The 23,121-nt window shown below is 41.3% G+C and overlaps 1 protein-coding gene across 25 annotated transcripts in view; it reads right to left on the reverse strand.

Moving 5' to 3' along the window:
* SNAP91 (synaptosome associated protein 91) overlaps positions 1 to 22,258 on the reverse strand; it is a 123,939-nt gene extending 101,681 nt beyond the window's left edge. For all 25 annotated transcript variants that reach the window (XM_054721867.1, XM_054721866.1, XM_054721863.1 and 22 more), the window contains exon 1: positions 22,129 to 22,258. In XM_054721867.1, coding sequence (XP_054577842.1) covers positions 22,129 to 22,258 — 130 coding nt within the window. The remainder of the gene's footprint in view (positions 1 to 22,128) is intronic.
* Positions 22,259 to 23,121: the final 863 nt, after the last annotated feature.

The raw sequence follows: 23,121 nt of genomic DNA on the forward strand, positions 1-23,121 counted from the left end.
AGTGCTGTTTTACATGGGGGTAAGACTAAGAAAGGATGAGATGAAAGCCAATTTCTATAGAGCTTATTAGAAATAACTAGAGCCATTCTTACCAGTGTGTTGATAACTGCAACGTTTTGCTAATTAACAATCATGTCCTTTCGTGTTGGGCACGAAAGTCTATTTGGGCGTTTTTAGTGCCTTGCTTTAAGAATATGTTATGTTCACTAGATTTTGCATTATTTTGATAACAGTTTTTATATGAACTCTTAAGTTTTTGATAAAAGTCAAGTGTATCAAGTTTTGGAGAATGGACATGATACATGATTTAACGTGATTGGTTCGACTGCAGTTAGCCTAGTACTCTCACACCTCACTGAAGCTAGCTGTTAACTCCACAGCTTGCTGAGCTCCTGCTGGGTTTGATGAGCTAGCTCTAGTAACACTAGCATAGGCAGATTGAGGTGTTCTGGGGAATTTGAGGTAAAATGAACATGTACTTTAAATGACCATGTTTATCATATGGATTTAGTTGTTCTTACCTAATACCATGATATTGGAAAAACATTGTTTAAAAAAATAACAGAAAATTATTCCATGCCCTTCAGGAAATAATATCCTAAATGAGTCATATGTTTGTGATGTTCACCTGACATTCAGCTAAACTGTAACTGTGGTTAGGATGTCTAAACCACACCTAGATCATAATGTACCAAAGAACCTAAAAACAATTAATAATATGATTGGTAATATTTTCTTTCTATAAGATTTCCTTTTCTCCTTCTATGTTACATAAGCCCATCTTAGGCTGAGACCATTTCACTTACCCATGCAGATACTGGGGGAAAGGGCATTCGAGGCAGAGGGAACCGTTGGTGCCCAGTTGGTTGCTTGCCTGACTTGCCCAGAAACAGTAAGAGGCTAGTGTATCTGAAGCCCAGTGAGGTGGAGCAGGCAGAGGCCAGACCCTGTAAGACCTTGAAGACCATTATTAGGCCTTTAGCTTTTTGAGTGAGTGATATGGAGTCTTTAAGCATAACAGTATCATGATTGGCATTATATTTACAAGGATCAGTCTAGCTGCCATGTTGAGATTACACTGTGGGGGAAGGCCTGGAGCAGAATTAGGCAGCAATTGCAGTCATCCTGGTAAGGGATGATGTTGGCTGGGAATGAATGGTGTCAGGGGAGGTGGGAGGTGACAAGTGGTTGGATCTATCTGTGTTTTACAGGTAGGTAGAACCAACAGGTTTTCCTGGCTGACTGCATTTGGGGTAGGAGAGAAAGAAAGGAGTCAGCAATGACATTAATGATTTAAGCCACTGGATGGATGAAGTTGCTATCAACTGAGATTCAGATGACTGACATGATATAAAAACACAGCTTTGAGGGGAAGATAAAGAGTTCAGCCTTGGATGTGTTGAGTGTAAGAGTCTAAAAATGTTTTCAAACTCATGAAATTTGCCTCCATGGTTTGTCCAGCTTTATATTAGGCTATGGTGATCTACAGTCTCTCCTTTTACCCTTCCAATACAGCCCCTTTCAAATTTAGCCTTGGCATTTTTATCCCCTTGGTAATTTCCTTGTGCAGGCCCTCGTTATCACTTGACTTTCCAATATCTCTATCTAGTCTACATTTTCCCTAGTGTAGCCATTTCACACATACCGGGACTCGGGGTGGCCGATTGGGCTGGTGGGGGGCAGTGACTCACGAGTCCCCTGCCCTCCGTTCCTCCTGCTGGCCCCAACGGCCGGCACTGCGGGAGGACCCAAGGGGCTTGCAGAAGGCGCCGGTGGCGGAACTTGGGGTGGCTGATTGCGTGGCTGATGGCACCAGTTTTCCACCAGCACCAGTTTTCCTCTGGCCACCCACTGATCGGAGCGCCTCCCGCCAGCGAGTTCGGGGTGGCTGATCATGCTGGCAGAAGGCACTCCGATCAGCAGGTGGCCAGAGGAAAACTGGTGCTGGAGGAACTCAGAATGGCCGATCACGCTGGCAGGAGGCGCTCTGATCAGCGGGTGGCCAGAGGAAAACTGGTGCCAGCAGCCAGGTGAAGGAAGGTCTTTTGCACGAAACTTCGTGCAACGGGCTTCTAGTCTAATCTAATAATAGACAAATATGCAAATTGACCGCACCTTCGCTACACCTAAGCCACACCCACCAGCCAAGCCACGCCCACCAACCAATCAGGACGAGTATGCAAATTGCCCCAACAAAGGTGGCGGCTGATTTGCATATCAAGACAGTGTCGAAAGAAGCCAAGAGCTGCAAAGGGGAGTAAAGCTTCGAAGAAGCAAGCAAGCCAGGGGGGTGGGGGGAGGAGAAGGGAGGAGCGAAGTCAGGGAGGGAAACGAAGGCGGGCTGGAGGAGAAGGCGGGGCCGGCGGCAAGGGCGGAGCGGAGGCGGGGCCGAGGCCGAAGGGAAACACGGGCGGGCTGGAGGAGAAGGCGGGGCCGGTGACAAGGGCGGGGTAGAGGTGGGGCCGGGGGCGAAGGGAAACGAAGGCGGGCTGGAGGAGAAGGTGAGGCGGGCGGCAAGGGCGGGGCGGAGGCGGGGCCGGGGGCGAAGGGAAACGCAGGCGGTCTGGAGGAGAAGGCGGGCCGGTGACAAGGGCGGGGCGGAGGCGGGGCCGGGGGCGAAGGGAAATGCGGGCGGGCTGGAGAAGGCGAGGTGGGCGGCAAGGGCGGGGCGGAGGCGGGGCCGGGGGCGAAGGGAAACACGGGCGGGCTGGAGAAGGCGAGGTGGGCGGCAAGGGCGGGGCGGAGGCGGGGCCGGGGGCGGAGGCGGGGCCGGGGGCGAAGGGAAAAGCAGGCGGGCCGGAGGAGAAGGTGAGGCGGGCGGCAAGGGCGGGGCGGGGCGGAGGCGGGCGACAATGGCGGAGCAAAGGGAAACGCGGGAGGGCCGGAGGAGAAGGCGAGGCGGGCGGCAAGGGAGGAACGGAGGCGGGGTAGAGTGCAGCAGGAAATCCCATTGCAGGAATTTTCCTGCAACGGGAAAGCTAGTATATATATAAAAAGCCAGAGACCGTAATGGCCATAATGACCCTAATGACTGGTTGCTATGACGCCCACCACGGCCAGTGAACCAGCCCAATCAGGGGTTGGGGCCGGCTGGCCAACCTCACAGCCCCTCTCCCCTGCCGGCCCGCCCGTGATCGGACTCTCCCACCCCAATCAAGAGTGGGCTGCCAGCCAAACGCCCCCTCCCTTCTCCCTGCCAGCCCCGCCCCCGATCAGCCTGCCCCACCAGGATAGGCCCGCAGCCCCTCCCCCCGGCCAACTGCCCCTGATTGCACCTCCCCACCCCAATAGGGGGCGGGGCTGGGTAGCCAACCTCCTGCAGCACCTCTCCCTGGCTGGCCATGCCCCTGATGGGCCTCCACCACCCTGATCAGTCTGCAGCCCCACCCTGCCGCCAGTTGCCCCTGATTGCACCTCCCCACCCCAATAGGGGGCGGGCTGGGTGGCCAACCTCCTGCAGCCCCTCTCCATGGCTGGCCACACCCCCAATGGGCCCCCACCACCCCAATATAGGTGGGGCTGGCCAGCCAACCTCCTGCAGCCCCTACCTCTGGCCACCCCACCCCTGATAGAACCCCCACCCCAATAGGGGGCAGGGCCAGCCAGCCAACCTCCTGCAGCCCCTCCCTCCACCCGGCCTCACCCCAGATCGGCTGCCCCCACCCTGATCAGGGGTAGGGCTGGCCGGCCAACCACTCATGGCCCCTCCCCCAGGCCGCTGGCCCCACCCCCAACAAGTCCCCCAACCCCAATTGGGGGTGGGGCCTGCCAGGCAATCACCCACGGCCCCTTCCCCCAGTTGCCCGGCCCTGATCGGGCCCAATCAGGGCACACCAGCTGGCCAACCTCCCGCCATCTCCTCCTCCTGACAGGCCCAGCCTGATCTGGCCAGACCCCACCTGTGCACAAATTCATGCACTGGGCCTCTAGTAAATACATAACAAATTGTTTAAAAATAAAATAGCTCATAATTATGACCTACTTAAGATTTTGACAAACTTTATGAATTACAATCTCCCTAAAGTTCTATTTGATGGTCAGTTAGTCTATTAAATGTTGTGAATTTTTTTTTTATTAATCTTCACCTGAGGATATTTTTTCCATTGAATTTTAAAAAGAGTGGGAGGAAGGAATGGGGAGAGAGAGAGAAAGAGAGAGAGAGAGAGAGGGAGAGGGAGAGAGAGAGAGAGAGAGAGAGAGAGAGAGAGAGAGAGAGAGAAACATCAATGTGAGAGAGATACATCCATTGGTTGTTCCTGCATGCACCCTGACCAGGGGTTGGGACCGAACCTACAACCCAGGTACATACCCGTGACTGGGAATCAAACCCAGGACCATTCAGGTGCAAGGTCCAATGCTCTAACCACTGAGAAACATTGGCCAGGGCAGCAATAACTCTTTTTTACTCAAAGACTCTATATTTGAGAAGTTTAATATCTAAAAATAGCTAAGTCTAAACTTTTTTTTTTTTACGAAGTCTCAATAATGTATTTCAGGAGGTGATGTTAATCAAACACAAGTTACACTCATATTTTGATAATTAGTACTAACATTTGTTAACAGAATAAAAACAAGATAATGAACCCCATACTGAGGGTTTAATGACCCCAGATATTTTCATATCTTGTAGGAATATACTACTGTCTCTCAAGCTGATACCACAGATAAACACAGAGAAGCTGCCACATAAAGTGCCTGAAAGATACCTAGGAAGATAACTGTTGGGGTCCCAAAGACATTTTCCTTCAATAACAATAATTCAGAAAGTAATTCAGGGTTGAAATTTGTTGCTGTGATGGCTGTTTTTAATAAATCTATTCATTTAAATGTTACCATAGCCCCATGATGCCTTAGAAAAGAAGAGACTGAGCCCGCCCCCCTCCAATTAAGTTAATTGGTCCAAGATCACAGCCTGAAAGCAATTGAGCCTGGAATTACATTAGGCCATTTGATCACAAGTCAGTATTCCTTCTGCTGTACCTTCTACCACTCCCCAAAGTCTGTAATTAAAAGGTATCTATATATATATATAAAAGGCTAATATACTAAGTGTCCATCCAGGGTAATGATGTCATGTAGCAACGCCTGGCTTCCTCTCCCTAGTGACTAGCCTCCTTGCAGTTTCTTCAGCCCAGGAACACGACTTGCTTTATAGCCAGGTGGAAACATTTTACACTTTAACCAAATGTCTGTGAAGCATTTTCTTGTGCCTCATCTCATTTGATCCTCACAGAAGTCCTGGAGTAGGTAGATAGGAAACTTGGTGGAATCATATTTTCTTTTCATTAGCCAGAAAATGGAGATGTAGAAAGCTTAGAAACTTGACCTGACTAAAAAGAAGTAAGAAATGGTGGACCTTGAAAATGACTTCAGGTTTTCTCACTGCGCAGAATATAGTCAAACACTGCGGCAGTTAAATATTTTACCCTTTGTTCTCCCTGCATGATCTACAATAATAATCTGCTTCATGTTTATATTTACTGCTGTGTTGCTAGTAGTTACCTGAAAGAGAAGTTGGGGTGCTTCACTGGGAGGGAAAAAGTTTAGCTAAATCAGAAAGCAAGTCTAATTAAGCAAGTTTATTCTATATATATAAAAGGCTAGGTTGACTAATGCATGTGTGATACATATAAAGCTCTCACTGGCACCAATTGCATGTGTGTGTTTCGATCTGTCATTGTCAATTGTGAATTTGGTTGACACTTCTATTATAGAGAAAGGGTGAAAAGTGATATTAAAATATTTCTTCTAATTAATTTCCTTTCTACGTGCACAAATTCGTGCACTGGGCCACTACTGGTAAAATAAAGGAGTCTGGAGCAAATCATCAAGATGCATAACTGATGAGGGGTGAGACTGGCTCAAAAATAGTTATTTGTGTCCACCCTCTCTACCCCCTTCCCCCCCCCCCATTAAACAGAGAAGGGTCTCTGCAGGGGTTTTGTCCATCTAGCTAATTAGCTAACCTGCCTTCAGATCTCACCCTGTCTTTAATTCCCCAAAACAATCATATGGTGAGTAAAATTGTCATTATTTACAGATGACATGATACTGTACATATAGAGAACCCTAAAGATTCTACCAAAAAAAGATAAATTCAGTAAAATATCAGGATACAAAATAAATATCCAGAAATCAGTTCCATTTTTATACACCAAAAATGCACTATCAGAAAGGGAAACAAAACAAAACCATCCCATTCACAAATGCTTCAAAAGGAATAAAATACCTAGGAATAAACTTAACCAAGGATGTAACAATTAAATGGTGTTGTAATGGGTTTTGTTTGGGATTATTGCTACTTCTGAATGACACTAGAGACACAGACAACATGATGCAAAGGAAAAAAGAATTCTTGCAGTTAGAACCCTTGATGAAATCCTGACTCCTCCCCTCATTGGCTATGGGACCTTCGATGGTCTCTAAACTCTTTAGGCCTCATTTCCCCCTTCTATAAAGTAGAAATAAAAGTTATTTGCCTCAAATGGTGTTTTTGAGGATAATAGCAATTGATTTCTTGATTTTAATTCCCTTAAATCTTATAGGGAAAGACAGACTACTAATGCATTATTCATCAAACAAGTGAATCAATAATTATTTTACATTGAAAAAAAAAAAAAACCCATATCCATGTACTTGTACCTGAGTAGCAATTCAAAGAGAATCTCTTGGTACTAAAATTCAAATGTGCTTTGCATAACTTATATTTTAATGCAATTGATTAATACCAAACCTGATGCGTTGAGAAAGTTTAGGTTTTAAATGCAAAAACTCGACACATCCTTTTTCTGCCTCACAATAGCTATAACTGTCTCTGTTAAAACCAAAATAGAGAGTCATCCTTTTGCTATTAAACAGAGCAGGGAAGAAAAACTTCCCATGGCCTAACCAAACAAATCTCCGAATTACTAGCTTTTAAAGACAAGGTCAAGGTCACTGGCAAGTAAAACCTGGGTTTGGAACCATCCAAGATGAATGCCAATTCTGGAAGTCTAGGTAAAATCAGAGAGCAGTTTACCTTAGTATCCAGTATGAATAAATTGCCTAGACAAGTGATGGCAAATCTGTTTCATCTTAAGCATCACCTATGATTGACAACAGAAATCCAAAACAGTGTATATGGATGCAGTTGGGGACCAAATCAAAGCTCTGAAGAAAAGAGTGCCAGGGTCAATCTGCAATGTCTGCCAAGGATGAAGGAATATACAGTGAGTCTACTGGCCAGCTAGTCATACATTTCCAGAATCCCCCAGCATCACTGAAAGAAAACTTAGCAGCTAGCTTATTGCTAGATAATAACGACCACATTCTTACAGCAGTGGCCTGATACAATTTCATTTTTGGCAGTCCCAGTGGCATAAAATAAGTGTTTTTAAGGTAGAAGTGACAAGCTGTAATCCAATTTCTTTTTCCTTGGACAGGGTGAGGTCAATGCTGTTTGTTCACATCCCATTTCCTTCCCCTTCTGGACTCACAGCTAGACCTTCCCCTACATTTTGGCGAGGCCACTGAGCTCTTGCTAATGGAATACAGGTGAAACGTTGTGCAGGCCTGGACCTTACTCCTCTTTCTATCTGCCTTTCTCGGTTAGAAAGATGCACAGAATCCAGTGGAGCACTCTGAAACCTTAGGGGATAGAATCCCTAGATGGAACATGCTGCCCACAGAAGTCTGTGATGTGAGAAAAAAATAAAATTGTTTCAGGCCACTATCTCTTGGAATTTCCAATTAAGGAGTTCTGGTTGAGAGTGACAATTATAGTATCACTAGAGGCCCGGTGCACAAATTCGTGCACAGGTGGGGTCCGGCTAGGGAGAGGGGCTGCAGGTAGTTAGCCAGCTGGTCCTGCCCCTGATCAGGGTTGGAGGGGGGGGCGATTGGGGGTGGGGCCGGCTGGGGGAGGGGCCACGGGCTATTGGCCAGCCACCCCGACTTCTGGTCAAACTCCCTGTTGAACTCCTGGTGGAACTCCCAGTTGAGGGGACAATTTGCATATTAGCCTTTTATTATATAGGATGCCACATACTCACATGGGCAAACCATGCCCTGAGCAAAGCAAATCAGAATTCTTCCCTCTGATTTTGTAAAACTCTAGCAGTAGGGAGAGAGTCTCTTTCTCTGGGTGAGGCGCGGTGATGTGAGCCTGGGAGCTTCAGCCCACCGTGTTTCCAGATGCACTGAGAAAGAGCTTGAGAACGAAGCAGATGCTCCACTATTGTGTGAAGTAGAGGCAAGAGAAACAGGAGGTGGACGGGGATCTTGAACAAGGACCAGAGAGGCCCAGCTTCCTCCCTGCCTTTCTCTCAGATTGGTGACAAGGGCCAAAGTGATCCTCTCTGTGCTCAAACTAGTTTGACCTACATTCCTGTAACCCCCTAATCAAAGTGGTCATGATCAATGTGGGTATACTAGTATAAGGTATATAAGGTGGAAAGTAAAAATCCTTAAACCCTCAGAAAATATTTTGAAATATATTGTACTAAACTATATAGTACAGGCATATACATACTTTTAAAAAATGAAAACCAGATCATATATCATTAATTATCTTCCCAAGTCAAATATACTTTAAGAATCTCATTTTTCAAAGTTGCCCACTATTATATTGTTTGGATACACCATCACTTTTTAAGTATTTAGGTGTATTCAATTTTGTGTTCCTATAATACATTGCTGCAACAGGCACCCTTGAATGCATGTTTTTTTCTATTCTTCCTTTCATTTATCTGAGATAAACTTACAGCAGTCAAATTGCTGGATCAAAGGACTTTCAAAAGTTTTGATTAAGACTGCCAATATGCCCTCCCAAATGAATGCCCAATTTGTACTCTTATTTTTCCATCTGAACAAGTAATGCTGAACTCAATTAAAGAAGCACTTCTGTCTGAGTCCACAGCACACTAAGGGAAATTATTAGCATAATCCCTCAGAAGAACCAAAGTCAAATCTCCATTCTACTGAGATACGTTTATAGAACATTCTTGACAGAGTAATGCTACCATAGCACACAGTTCTTCACAAAATGCAATAAAGTGCAACTAAAAATGAAGTGGCTTCTTTGAAACCATGATGAGAATTCTTGTATTCTTGTAGGGAAAAAAGAACAAGTAGAGAACCACAAAGCAAGGAGGAGATGCAGGTGTTAAATAGTCAGTTCAGCCTGTTCATTAGCGCAGACTCAAATCAGCCCTCCATGGAACCTCCCACCTTCCATGGCTAAGGTCATGCTCATTCAAAGGTAGACGAAACCAGAATGATAAGTGTTAAAGTACTTATGGAAGATGCCAGAAAAACATGAATACACTGCAATCCTGTTGGGTCAGGGAGACAAAAATAACAAAATTTCATTAATCCTGGGTCTAACAGAATTATTTATCTAGATGATGGAGGGTTTTGTAAGCTGTACAATTTGACATTAATCAAGTAGATGGTGAGATTATAGGAATTTTTTTAAATTTTATTTCAGCCCTTAAGGAAGAATCAATAGGCTCTCTTCTGACATGGTTTTAATATTTATCTTGAGGAAAAGAATTACAGTGCACGGTGATGTGAAAACAACTGGTTTTACAGAGAATAGGAGAAAGGTAAAGTTCTTCACTTGGATATTTACTTAACATAAACTTCAATAACTTTAGTTTTTTCTTTGGTGTTTCAGACTAAAAACAAATCCAGTGAAGTATGGGAAGAACATACTTAGATATACTTAATGTATATGGTGATTTTGGGGGGTTATTTTTGTTTGTTTGTTTTGGATTTTTAATAGTTAAGTCTAATTTATAAAATTCTATAATTTCAGTGATGGATAGTTAACAAGTGTTATAAATTATGTCACCACAATAATAAGACCAAACTAAATGGCCTTTAAATTGAAGTTTGCTTTCATACATAGTTTTTTGGAAGACTTTTAACTACAAGTCTGTAATCTTTTTAGTCTTCACTGTCACCAATGGCATAAGTAGCATTCTCCTGTGTCAAAACCATGACCCAAGAAGCAAGCAACAGACAAGAAGAGGGAAAAGATAAAATGAGGTCAGACTAACAGGACTAGTCCTGGAACACCGTCGGGGACTAATATATGCTGTGCACTGTGTCAGAAGTGCCCTGGGCTATATTTGTATTTATGGTGAATTTTAAATCAGACGGTTAAAATGTATGTGTTTGTGTATCTATATGTGTGTGCATGTGTGTGTGTCTATGTGTATATATATATATGTATGGATATATATGTACATGTGAATATACACATATACACATATACACTATCTATCTATGTTTAAATATTTTTACATTTCCCACATGACCTACACAGAGGCTATTTTCTGGCATATATAGCAATCAGACCTAGGTGAACAAAGCAATGGCCCATTAGGACATCTGCTGAAGGCAGGTAAGAATTATCCAATACTATTCAATACTGACACATGTAGAATGTGTGATTTTGCCTCTTTGGGATTCAGCTTCCTCATCTATAAAAATGAAGAGGTTGGACAATTTCTAAGATTCTCTCCAGCCTAGAAGATCCTCCTGGCCCCAGCCCATGTTCTGGCCCCTGTTCACAACTCAGGTCTCATCTATTAACATTTTCAGTCCTCTTCAACTCAGTTTTGCAGCAACCCTTAAGTTCTTTAAATTCCTAAAATGTGCCTTGCTCACCCTGAGCCTCTTCCTAGATAAGATAATGCAGCAGTCCTTGTCCTCACCTAAGGAAATCCCACTCATTCTTCAAGTCTGAGCTTAAACATCACTGCCTCTGTAATGGACCTCCACTGTAGTCTTTGCCTTCCCTGCTAAAACGTAGTCCCTTTTTAACCACCTGTAATTACTTCTTTCATTTTCGGCCTCCCCTACTAAGTCCCAAGCTCTCTGATGCCAAAAGCTGTGTGTGTCTTGTTCACCATGGTGTTGCTGCCTCCTGGAACAATTCCTGGCATTTCGTAAATACCCAAATATTTGTTAAATGAATAAATAATGGGCTTGTGCTAAATAAGCCACTGCAAGCCTCAACACTGAAAGTAATTTCTAATCTTTCCAAACAGGTCGCTAAAAACTAAATTAAATATGCCAACATTTATTGCTCTCTTTACAAAGGCAGAACAATCCAAGGTTTTAGCTTAAGCTTGTCTCCTTTCCTCACTGCTTTTCTAAAATCCTAAAGTTAATGGTAATATTATTATGTTAATGAGTAATATCACGATAGATTCAGTGAATAATATGATTTCGGTGAAATTAAGAGTATGTAGCTACTTGTGAAATAATGCTTTTCTTCTGTAACTATCCTTACTATTCATAATGTATGTATTCATGAAATATAAAATGGAAACTAAAAAGCAATGTTACACAAAGGTATCCAACTCAGAACAAAATAAAGCAAATGTACGCGCGCGCGCGCGCGCACACACACATACACACACACACGCACACACACACAAAATGCTAGCAAAGAATTTTCTGATACTAACACCTAATCATCTACTATCTAATCATTGATGATATGCATACACCAAGACAAGAACACGTATGCTTTCAATAATAGCCAAAAACTCTTCTTATTAAGAATATACTTTCCCCCAATTAAGTTTTTATCTTATTATAAAAATGCAATTGTTGAGAGACTGTTAGGAAATAAACATTAACTATCCACATTGGCAATTTACTGTTTCCTTTATTTGTTTGCTTTCCTCTGATACTAGACTTTTATCCATAACCTGAAGAGAAAATGGATCAAGTTGTAACTCCTTGTTCTTCTGAAAGGTTAGCAAGTAAAGGTAAAATTTTAAAATAGAAATAAGGAAAAAAGGGCCTAAAATTTGGGAAATAGGAAATGTGTAATAAAAATATCATTTAGCAAATGTTTACTAAAACCTGCTCCCATGCTATGTCTGGTGTTAGGGATAAGGCAGCCTCAACTGCAGACCAGAGAAAGAAAGAAACCATGGAACAGAATCCTCCCACTGCTTTTGGAGTGATATGACAAGGATATATGTACAGGGATATAAGCACTGAAAAAGAATGACTAATGTAGGTTTTAGAAATGAGATTTTAAAAATGTATTAAACACAGAAAGAGCATGTGCAAAGGCCCCAGAGGTACAGAGTACAGTGTAACTACTGAATTTCAAAGTGGCTCAGGAAAGGACTGTGGTGTTTGTGTTGGGGGTGGGGATTGGTGGAGAATAGAGGATAGGAAAACAGGTTGGTTCCATTTCTAGCATACAGGTAGACTGTAAAAAAAAAAAACCACCAAACACCTGATAATCCAGATAAATAATACAAGCATCCTTCCAACCATTTGGGTAAATGCAGAAGAAAAGCAATCCTCAGGGCTGAAAAAAAAAAAAGATGCAGAAAACCACATGGTAAACTGATACTGAAGAGAAGGCTCCCTGAGGTCATGTGTTAATGTGAGTGGATAGAGGCTTAGATTTTAAGAGCCCTGTGGGGAACAGGTACAAGGTCTTTGGGAATAAGGAAGGAGGCTAGCTGGAACTAAGATCTCCATATAAATCTAGAATTCTCATAGAGTTACTCCCTTAGTAATATTAGAAGAAAAACAAAAACTAAAAGAACACCTTCCAGCAAAGAAGAAAACAGAAAAACTTATCCCACCCAGCTTAGGTTCTGGGTAGATGAAGAAAAAGAATAACCATAGTTTCCCTCTGTCCAAGACTATGATTCAAATGTAGACTACAGATTCATACTCCTCTAGCAGGAGATCCTCAGAGCCATATATGTTTCAGAATTTAAGATTTTTCAGATTTTACAAAAATAATATGATACATACTAAAGTACACCATATATTAAGTAACACCCAGTACAATCTGGACAACACACATAATATGAGCATATTTCTGTAGCTCAACACATGAAAATTCATGGCATGTAATATAATGGCTATTATCAGGTCAAATTTTGCTGCCAAATGATTTTGGAGGGAGGAGGGAAGGTCTTCTGAGCTTTTTTGATTTTCTAAATATCAACCTAGACTTGTACTAGTTCAGAAACTCCAATAGCAGAAATCAACTTAAGATGCTCCCAAGGTGGTAGCACTGTGAGACTTCGCAGAAGCAAATATAAATTCTCTAGAGGTGATCCTAGGCATCAGGATTCCCACAGATGAAGTCCTAACCAACATGATTTAAGAGTCCAAAATTACAAAACACATGAGGAAACAAATCTTGAGTGAGGATTAGGCAAAAATAATAGCAGAAATAGAACTTCATGTAATGAGTCTATGAGATATAAAATGAATTGTACTCAAAATGGTAAAGAAATAAAAGAGGAACTCAAACATGTGAGCAAGAAATGTATGTTATAAAAAACACAATTGAAAAACTTTAAAAATGAAAAAAGTTAATAAATAATATTAAAAACTAAGGAGGAATAAAAGCAAAAAAGACATAGCTAAAGAGAGAATTAATGATCTGGAAGATATCTGAAAAACAAAGCAGGCTAAACAGGGAAGGAAATAGAAACTATGAAAGGTATATCTAGAAACATAAGGTTATAATGAGGAAGTCTAGCATATGTATAATCATATTTGAACAAGAGAAAAAAGAATGAGTGTAGGCAACAATTAATGGTAACTGAAATGCTGAGAATTTTCCAGAACTGATGAGAGACATGAATTCTCAGATTCAGGGAATCCAACAAGTTCCAAATAGGATAAATAAAAAGAAGGTTACATCTAAACACACATACACTACAGAAGGACAAGGCAAACAGATTTTAAAAGCAGCCACAAAAACAAAGAGATCACCTAAAGTCAGATAGACTAATAGTTGACTTCTTAAGAACAATAATGGAAACCAAGAGTTAAATACTATTCTCAAAGAGAAAATAACTGCCAATATAAAACTGTATATACAGACAAACTAACCCTATATAAAAATAAACGCAAAATAGATTAAAGACTTAAATATAAGACCTGGAATCATAAAACCCCTAGAAGAAAACATGGGTAATAAAGTCTTTGACATCACTCTTAGTAATATTTTTTTATATGTCTCCTCAGGCAAGGGAAACAAAGCATAAAAATAAACAAATGGACTACATCAAACTAAAATGTTTTTGCACAGTGAACAAAACCATCAACAAAACAGAAAGACAAGCTACTGAATGGAGAAGATATTTGCCAATGATACATCTGATAAGGGGTTAATAGCCAAAATTTAAAAAGAACTCATACAACTCAACATTTAAAAAATATAATCCAATTAAAAATGGGCAGAAGACCTGAATAGACATTTCTCCGAAGAGGACATACAAATGGCCAACAGACATATGCAAAGATGCTCAACATTACTAAGAATCAGGGAAATCAAGTTAAAACCACAATGAGATATCACCTCACACCTGTCAGAAGGGCTATCATCAATAAATCAGCAAACAACAAGTGTTGGTGAGGATGTGGAGAAAAGGGAACTCTTATGTACTGTTGGAATTGTAAATTGGTGCAGCCACTATGAAGATCAATATGGAGGTTCCTCAAATAATTAAAAATAGAACTATTATGTCACCCAGCAATTCCTCTTATGGGTATTTATCTGAAGAAATACAAAACACTGATCTGCAAAGATATATGCACCCCTATGGTTACTACGGCACTATTTATAATAGCCAAGATAGGGAAACAACCTATGTGTCCATCAATAAATGAATGGATAAAAAAGCAGTGGTACATATATACAATATAATATTACTTGGCCATACAAAAGAATGAAATCTTACCATCTGTGACAACATGGATGGACCCAGAGGGTATTATGCTAAGTGAAATAAGTCAAACAAAGAAAGACAAACATCATATGATTTCACTTATATGTGGAATCTCAAAAACAAAATTAATGAACAAACTATACAAACTTATAGATACAGAGAACAAATCAGCAGTCACTAGATGGAAGGGGCTTAGAGAATATGGGTGAAAGGGATTAAGAAGTACAAATTGCCAGTCATAAAAATAGTCCCTGGGATGTAAAGTGCAGCACAGGGAATATAGTCAATGATATTATATTAACTGTATGGTGCCACATGGGTACTAGACTTATTGGGGTGCTTACTTCCCAAGGTGTATAAATGTCTAATCACTACGCTCTACACTTGAAATGAATATAATATTGTATGTCAACTATAATTGAAAAATATTTTTTTAAAAAAAGAAAGTAAAAATAAGAAAATCTTAGACATAATGAAGGAATGGTGACCAAAGAAGTCAAGGTGGATATATTTAAATAAACACTGCCTGTATTGAATAATAATATCTAGCTTTGAAGTTTAAAACTATGATGAAATTAAAACACTGGACAGTTATAGCATGTAAGTAAAAAGGGGGTGATTGGAGTTAAAAGTTTCTAAATTTGTTTTGTTTGGGAGGAAAAAAGACATATTGACCTACTTTTGTCTTTAAGTATGCATATTAAAATCTTAAGGGTAATCACTAAAAAAACAGAAATAATATATATAGCTTCCAAATTATCAAAGGGGAAAGTTGAAGTTAAAGTACAAACTGAAGCAACTGAAAAGAGGGGGCATAGAGCAAGCCTGGAGAAGTAGTAAGGGCAAACCACTACGGATTGTATATATCAGTTGCTATGGTGGTGGTAGTAGCAGTAATAGTGCTAGTAGTAGCAACAACAACAATTATACTAGTAATGGTTAGCGGGAGGAGGAGGAGTAATAACCGATGTTCTTTCCACATTCATGTGTTAAACTCTGGGCTAGGGGTTCTACATGCATTATTTCATTTGTTCCTCACCAAAAGTGAGGTCAGTACTATTATTAATTTTCATTTTACAGTTGAGGTTTATTAATGATCTAAACCAAGGCAGAAGACAGCTAAATAACGAGATTGCAGAGAGTTTTTAATAATTAATCACCCACTGGATTTGAGAGATGAGGGATAACTCTCAGGTTCATGGCTTGTGTAATGCCTAGTTCCTAATAGCAATTCCAATTTTTCATGCATGAATTAAGCCAATCAAAGACACAGAACATCCAAAGGAGTAGAGTTGGGTTTGTTTTCTTTGGAATGGCGAGTTATTGTTTCAAGAAGTTTGGTCGTGACAGAAAAGCAAGGATGCCAGAGGCCACAGAGTCCAAGGAGAGTTGTGTGTAGGTGGTTTTGCTTGTTTTAAATTGAGATACTTGAACATATTTATAAGAGAGATAGAAAGAGAGGTTAACATACTGATGACAAAGAGAATAAATGATGTAGGAAGAAGGAGAATTATAATAGAAAATAAAAGTGCCAACTCTAGGAAAATAATCAAGGCCAAAAAACAAAACCACACAAAGCAGGCCCAGATCCCGCTTCTCTCTTTCCTGAGCAGCCAGGAATGGCTCATGACAAAATCCCTCAGAAGATATTAGGTCCTCCATAAAAATGCATGCGAGAGCCCTGGCCAGTGTGGCTCAGTTGGTTGAGCATCGTCCCATACACTGAAACATCACCAATTTGAATCCCCATCAGGGCACATACCCAGTTTGTGGGTTCAACTGAAGGCAACCAACCAATGTCTCTCTCTCTCTCTCCTTGTCCTTTCCTCTCTCTCTAAAATAAATAAAAATATATTTTTTAAATGCCTAAGAGAAAAACCTTATGGACACACATGGAAGGGTGAAGGCTTCAGGGTACAGTTCCCTCTCTGGTTTGTGCTCTAAGGAAGACTCCATCATTTCTTACTTCAGGTCATCACACATTTGACACCGGGATGCCATTCAACTATCCCCCCCCCTCCCAACCCCCTTCATGAGAAACAAACGAGTGAGCACATTACATAAACACTTAAGAAAAAACAGTCAACATTTCCCTTCACAAGCAAACAATATATTTCTCCACAAAGAAAAAGGAATTTACAATGTTTTTTAATGGCAAGAAATGTGGCTTTTCAAATTAGTTAACTACACCAGGATTATATTTGCAGGCTCTCTCAGGAGCTGCAGGCTCAGGAGCTGAGTCAACTAACCTAAGACTCTGTATAAAGAAAGCGTCCTCGGCCCTGAGGGAGCAGGGTTGTATATCACTTCTGACCTTCTTTACCAAGTTATTGAAACCCAGATAAGCTCCAAAGAACACTCTATCCTAGCATCGATCAATTTGAAGAGAGGAGGTAAGATATTTATTTGTGAAAAGCTAAGAGAGAGATCTATGGCAACTAAGTGCCCAGATTAAATTACAAATAAGACTTCAGTGACCATTTATTAAACATTAAAGCTAATATGGCAATGTACCCAAAATTGAGATTTTAATCTAAAATGCTGCAAGCTAATACTGAAACTAAGATACAAATGTACCTACTACATATGTAATTTTTATGTATTTTTCCATGTATACAATTTTTTAAACCACTAGGGCAACTTTTAAAACATCAACTTGAGTTACCAACTTTATACTGGTTTTAAGAAGATATCTACTAACCACATTGATTGCCAAAGAGGAAAAAATATTAAAAGGGATCCAAATATATTTGACGTTTAAAAAATTTTCTCTGAAAATGAGGAAGTGAAAAGATCCAGAAAGAAATCCCAATTTTTCCACTAGCTGGTTACAAAGCCTTCGGAGTTACTTTAAGTCATTTCTGAAGCAGGTTCCCTACTACTGCCTGACTCTTGGCACCTCTTTTTCCTCCCTGGCTCCTGCCAACCCCTAAATCTCACATGCTCTCTTTTGTTTCCTCCTGGGATGCTGAGCATCATCTGAGAAACATCACAGGACCAGGCAGATTGGACCCGTTGGATTTCTGATTTCTGAAACGCTGTTTGGAAGTATATTTTCTTCATCCCTTCTTGGCTGCCTAAAAAATAATTCAGAGTGTTTTACTGGTATACCACTCATGGGCTGGGTCTTCTGGAGAAATCAAGAAGAAATAGTGTGTCTTGACATAGGAAAATGAAGGGGATATTTAGACAATAATAAATAGTTAAATGAGAATAAATGGAATCAAAGTAAAATATATTTATAGCAAGTGTTCAGTAAACTTTTATATATTGTTCCAATTAATTTTATTCAATAAACTTTGCTTACTTTTTTGGATCGTAGCACTATAGAAATCTCTATAAGTTATAACAAATATAGATATGGTATTAACTGAATTAGGAGTTCTATAAATTAAAATATATTTTATAAGCTTCTGCAAATAAACTTTTAGGTTTAAAATTTATGTTTACTCAGAAAATTTCTTACTTAGTAACAGATATTTTATGAACAGAATTAAGGCAGCAGGAATTTTGTGGTAATTTGCCAATATTTGCCTTGAATCAAAATGTTGACCATATTTTATCAGATATGACCTACCCTTTATCAGATATTCTTAAAAGAAATACAGTCATATTTTTTCTTAATATGGGAGGAAAAGAATCACTTAAAAATGAAAAGATCTCAAACATAATATTCAGAACTTGAATCACTTGCCTATTATGTGGGATAAACTCATTATTAAAAACCCTCAAGAGGTTTAAAATACAAAAAAAAAAAAATAGGATTACTGATAACCAATTTGGCTTTTCATAAGGTTTGGCTGGATGTTAATAGTAACGTCTAAGTTTAAATATAGAAATTGCAAATAAGAACACAACATTTGGGTAGGTACTGGGTACCCTATTGGATCTTGTTACTTTATTATTTGACTCGAGCTATCCTTTAGTCCATCAAAGACCATCAATTACAAAACAGAAAAGGAAAAGCAACTGAAATGTAAAACACTCCTAACCAAGAAGGCAAATACTTGCTGAGTCCTGGGTGTTTTATGTACTATTAAATCTGTACACAAAGTTACAAGGAAAAGGAAATGGGGATGTATAGATAGACCCAGAAAAACTAAGGCCAAATTAACATTCGTTAGGTGTTTAATTGTCATAGGCACAGGGCAACATTATTAGAGTAGGGTAGAGCATAGAATAACAGTTTTACATAATCAAAAATTACCTTAAATATATAATCCTTAACTAGTTTACTAGTATATACAGTTTCTCTGTAGACACTGAAGTATCTATATCCTTTACATTTAATATATAGATGCTGATTATAGCAAAGCTTTTTATGAATATATTTTTCCTCTAAGAAACATACTGTTATTGAAAAAGAGGAAAAAAATCAGAGAATTTATTTCTAGAGGTTTTTTTTTAAATTAAATCTCCACCTTCTCTCCACCTACTCATTTAAAATAAGAAGTAATTTTTTCAAATGTATAAATCATGTAACATTAAGTGTCGTTTTATAAATCACCATAATTAACAATAATTTTCTTGGCCTATGAAACTACAGAGAAAAAATTGTCTTTTAAATCAGTATTTTAATTAAGTACACTTTTTATAAAGATTTTGAGACCATTTAATTAACCAGGTATCTAAAAATATTATAGAGCCATATATTCTATTCTTATAATCTTCCAATCTAAACTCTAAACTAAAAAGTTATACACAAATCAAGAAATTATAAATTTTTTGTTTCAAATCCCCAACTCTACATTTTATGCTCTTTTCCTCCCAAGTAGTATTTATTATTTTTCAAACTAAAACACCAACTATTGAAGAATACTTCAGGGCCTACAGTGAAACTTAGTTATGTGTTTGTATGTTTTAATGACTGGTGTGACTCACTTTTATAACTAGTACGTTACTGAAAACCTGTGAATAAATTACTAAGGTAGTTTACTGTTATTTAAAGAAACTGCACCAGGAATCCTGAGTGAAGATGCCATCTTACAATGCATATAAATATAATATTATGCATATTCAGATTCTCTGTATCATCTTTTCTTAAATTAGGACATACCAGTAATGTGCTATCTATCTTCCCAAATTCCTAAGATTGGTTGTAAGTGAAAATAATGCATGACTTAGTGGAAAAGTAAAATGTAAAAAACAAAACAAAAACAATACTTCTCAGTATGTGCCTTTTGCTCTTTTTTTGGAGGGGCGGGGGGGGGGGAGGACAGATTTAAATGTTGTTTTTTCATGCATTTCATAGAGACTGCACTGAGTACATGAGTTGTGAGGCCCAATTTCACACAAAGCCTTGCTGGCATTTTCAAGGTTAGACCATTCAGGCTAATATGGTTCCTTCCCCCAACTCTCCAACGAAGAATTTTACTAAATAAACCGCAGATGGCAGTTAAGTACAGTGGTAAAAGCTGTGATAGTTAATTATCTTGCCTGAACCAGTTAAGTAGTGACAAATAAATAATGTAAAGCCCATTGCCTGGCATACAGTAACTGCTCAATAAATGTTTAGCTCATATGATTATTCACATTAATAATTCAATACCAATTCCTGACTTTAGCTGCTTTCTTTAAATATGGAATCTTATCCCAAAGTTCCACATCTTCAAAATCACCCCACTTACTAACATATGCTGCAAATACTGGAAAACCTTCCACCTTAAAACATTTTAAGGAACTTTTTTGACATCTAAAAGATTAAGATGACTGATGACATATTTAGATATGGAAAAGTCAGTCTTTATCTGAAAATATTTTAATGAAATGCTCAAACCTGCGAATGTTTTCTGAAGTGTACTGATATACTAATCTATTATTTTCATAGCATTTAGCAAATCCACAAACTGTAGCTTTTTATTACGAGGATCTGCTAGACTGACACATACCTTTAAGACATGAGTCACCCTTCCAGTATTGGGGAAACTGATGGAAAGATGGCTAAATGATTCAGCATGCTGCAGCAAAACGAGCTGGTCATGAATTTATAATTTCCACTTCTGTTAGGTGCCCCAGCCCTGGTGGCCTCTCTCATCCTGTACTGCATATGTAACACATGATACCACAATTAACAAATGTTGTTAAGAATTCCCCCAGGAAAGGAATAATGCTGTTTTCCTTTCAAGCAAGCTTCTAGAAGCAAAATTATTCATTTTTATGGGACAACAGGTTCAGTAGGCTGGAACACCGTGACAGAGTCCGTTGTAAGTTCCATCAAGCTTAGCTTATACTGATAGGACTAGAGTCAATCCTAACACTGGTGCCATTTTCTCAGCCAGTTGCACATGGAAGACAGTGGGGAAGGCCTGCAGCAAAAGGAAACCAGAAAATGGACAAAGGACATCAGATGTGAAATGGCTATGGTTGTACCTGTGTCTCTCATGCCAGCACCGACCTTTGCCAACAAATACCGTAACAGGACAGATCTTAAGCAGGTCCAAAAGACCGAATGGCAACGACAGAATAGATTCTGATGCAGCCTGTTCAGGAGCCGCACTACCCAAAGCAGGTGAAAGGCTTTTTCTAAGTGTCCCTATGTGCCCTTCAATAACAAAAGATGGCCTGTTCAATCGAAGAAAACATTTGTTTCAGAAATATATAGATTCCAAACTAATTTTTCCCATCAAATAACCAATATGAAAAAAAAAAGTTATGAATTAAATGTTTTCATCTAAAGTCACACTGCCTCAAATGCTGGAAAAGCACATCCATTTTGTGACCACAGCCTCGTGTCATCCGGCCCAGCAGTGTCTGAGAATGGGACAAAGCAGTGTGCCAGGAAGGGTAAGACGAAATCCCCATCACCTACCAAGTGCCATTTCCTCCTTCGGTAGTTTGAATTTATTTCAGTTCGGTGTGGTTATACACAACACACACTCGTCCACCCACACTCACACCCAAAATCTCAGCAGCCACACCGAAAAAGATGGCATTATCTAAAAACTGTTCAAAATGTGTTTAAGAAACAACTGGGGTGACAAGTTTGACCTTCCCTAAATCCATCTTATTTCTGCTGTTGTTATGACTGTGCAACCCCTGATTTCCTCTAACCCGGAGAAGGAAGGGAGCGTGGAGAAAGAAAGAAAGAGGTGAAAAGTGCCTAATACAGAATGTGCAATTTCTTGGTATCTTACAGCATTAATGAATATGTATATTTTCTCCACCAAGACCTTGGTGGTAAAGAGGCGGGGGGGTGGGGGGGGTTGGGGAGGGGGGCGGGAATGGCTCAAAGACAAGGTTTGGGGGGCTGACCCAAGGAAACAGACACCTCCAGGGTTGGAGATTTCCAGCGCTGGGCAGCCCCGCTGAGAGTTGTAAAGGCTGCAGCGTTCTGGACCGCGAGCCCAGGCCGCGCCGCCGGCATCCAGGGCGCCCCTGCCAGGCGCGTGTCCCACTTATATAAAGAGATGCTTACAGTCCAGGTGCTTTTTCTTGGGGCCCATCACTTCATGAGTGGTGGCTTTGCAGACCGCTCTGGCCACAGCGGAGCCTGTCACGCTGTACTGAGCCGCGGCGATCCTGTCCGTGAGCGTTTGGCCCGACATCTTCTCTGGCCGCGTCTACCGCCTCCTCTTCTGCGGGAAAGGAGAGGGGAATGGTCTTGCTTTAAACTACAGACCCTGCCCTCGGAGCACCCAGGCCTGGCCTCCTCCAGCCGCACGCACGGCGGCTCTCTTCTCCGTCCCCGCCCTGGTACCACCCCTTGGAGCCAGAAACGCGCCCCGCTCCTGCAACGCGGTCCAGGGGGTCTTGAGCAAAGGTAGGTCTGTCGCGCAACCCCAGCGCGGGCTCCCGCCCCAGCATCCGGCCACCATCCCCTCCAGCGTCGCCTCACCCCTTCGGCGCCCCCAGTCAGCACTTTGCCTGCAACCTGATCCCCAGGTGCCAGACCGGCGTGCTTCGGGGTTATTCCCCGGGCGCTGCGCCCCCCGGGTGCCCACCCCTCACCTCCCCACCGTGCAGCCCGCAGGCTTCGGGAAATGAACTGGATACCCAAGCCCTGGCCGCTGCCCTCCTCCTCCCGCTGCTGCAGCAATGGGCTCGTCCTCCCGCGGCCGCAGTGGAGATTATCCTAACGTTGCGCCATGTTATGCCCGCGCCTCCCTTTCCTTCCTCCGCGTCCAAAGCCTGGCCGAGGCCCTCCGCCCGGGAAGCCTCCCTTCGCCCCCAAATCCCTGCTGCATGGACCGCGCCGCTCTGCGGAGGCGCCTGAGTCTCCGGGCGCCTCGCCCTTCCCGTCAGCAGGGCAGAGATGGGCTGACAGCCCAGCCCCCCGCCGTCCTCAGCGCCGCGGCGCTGTCACCCGGCCACTGCCCCTTCTCCGCGCCCCAGGATTATCCTTCCTGGTCCCCGTGGGCCCTGCAAGGGGGAGGGGGCCCGGCCCAGCCGCGGGTACTCACCCCGCCCC

Source organism: Eptesicus fuscus, chromosome 10 (genome assembly GCF_027574615.1).
Source record: "Eptesicus fuscus isolate TK198812 chromosome 10, DD_ASM_mEF_20220401, whole genome shotgun sequence".
Lineage (NCBI taxonomy): Eukaryota > Metazoa > Chordata > Mammalia > Chiroptera > Vespertilionidae > Eptesicus > Eptesicus fuscus.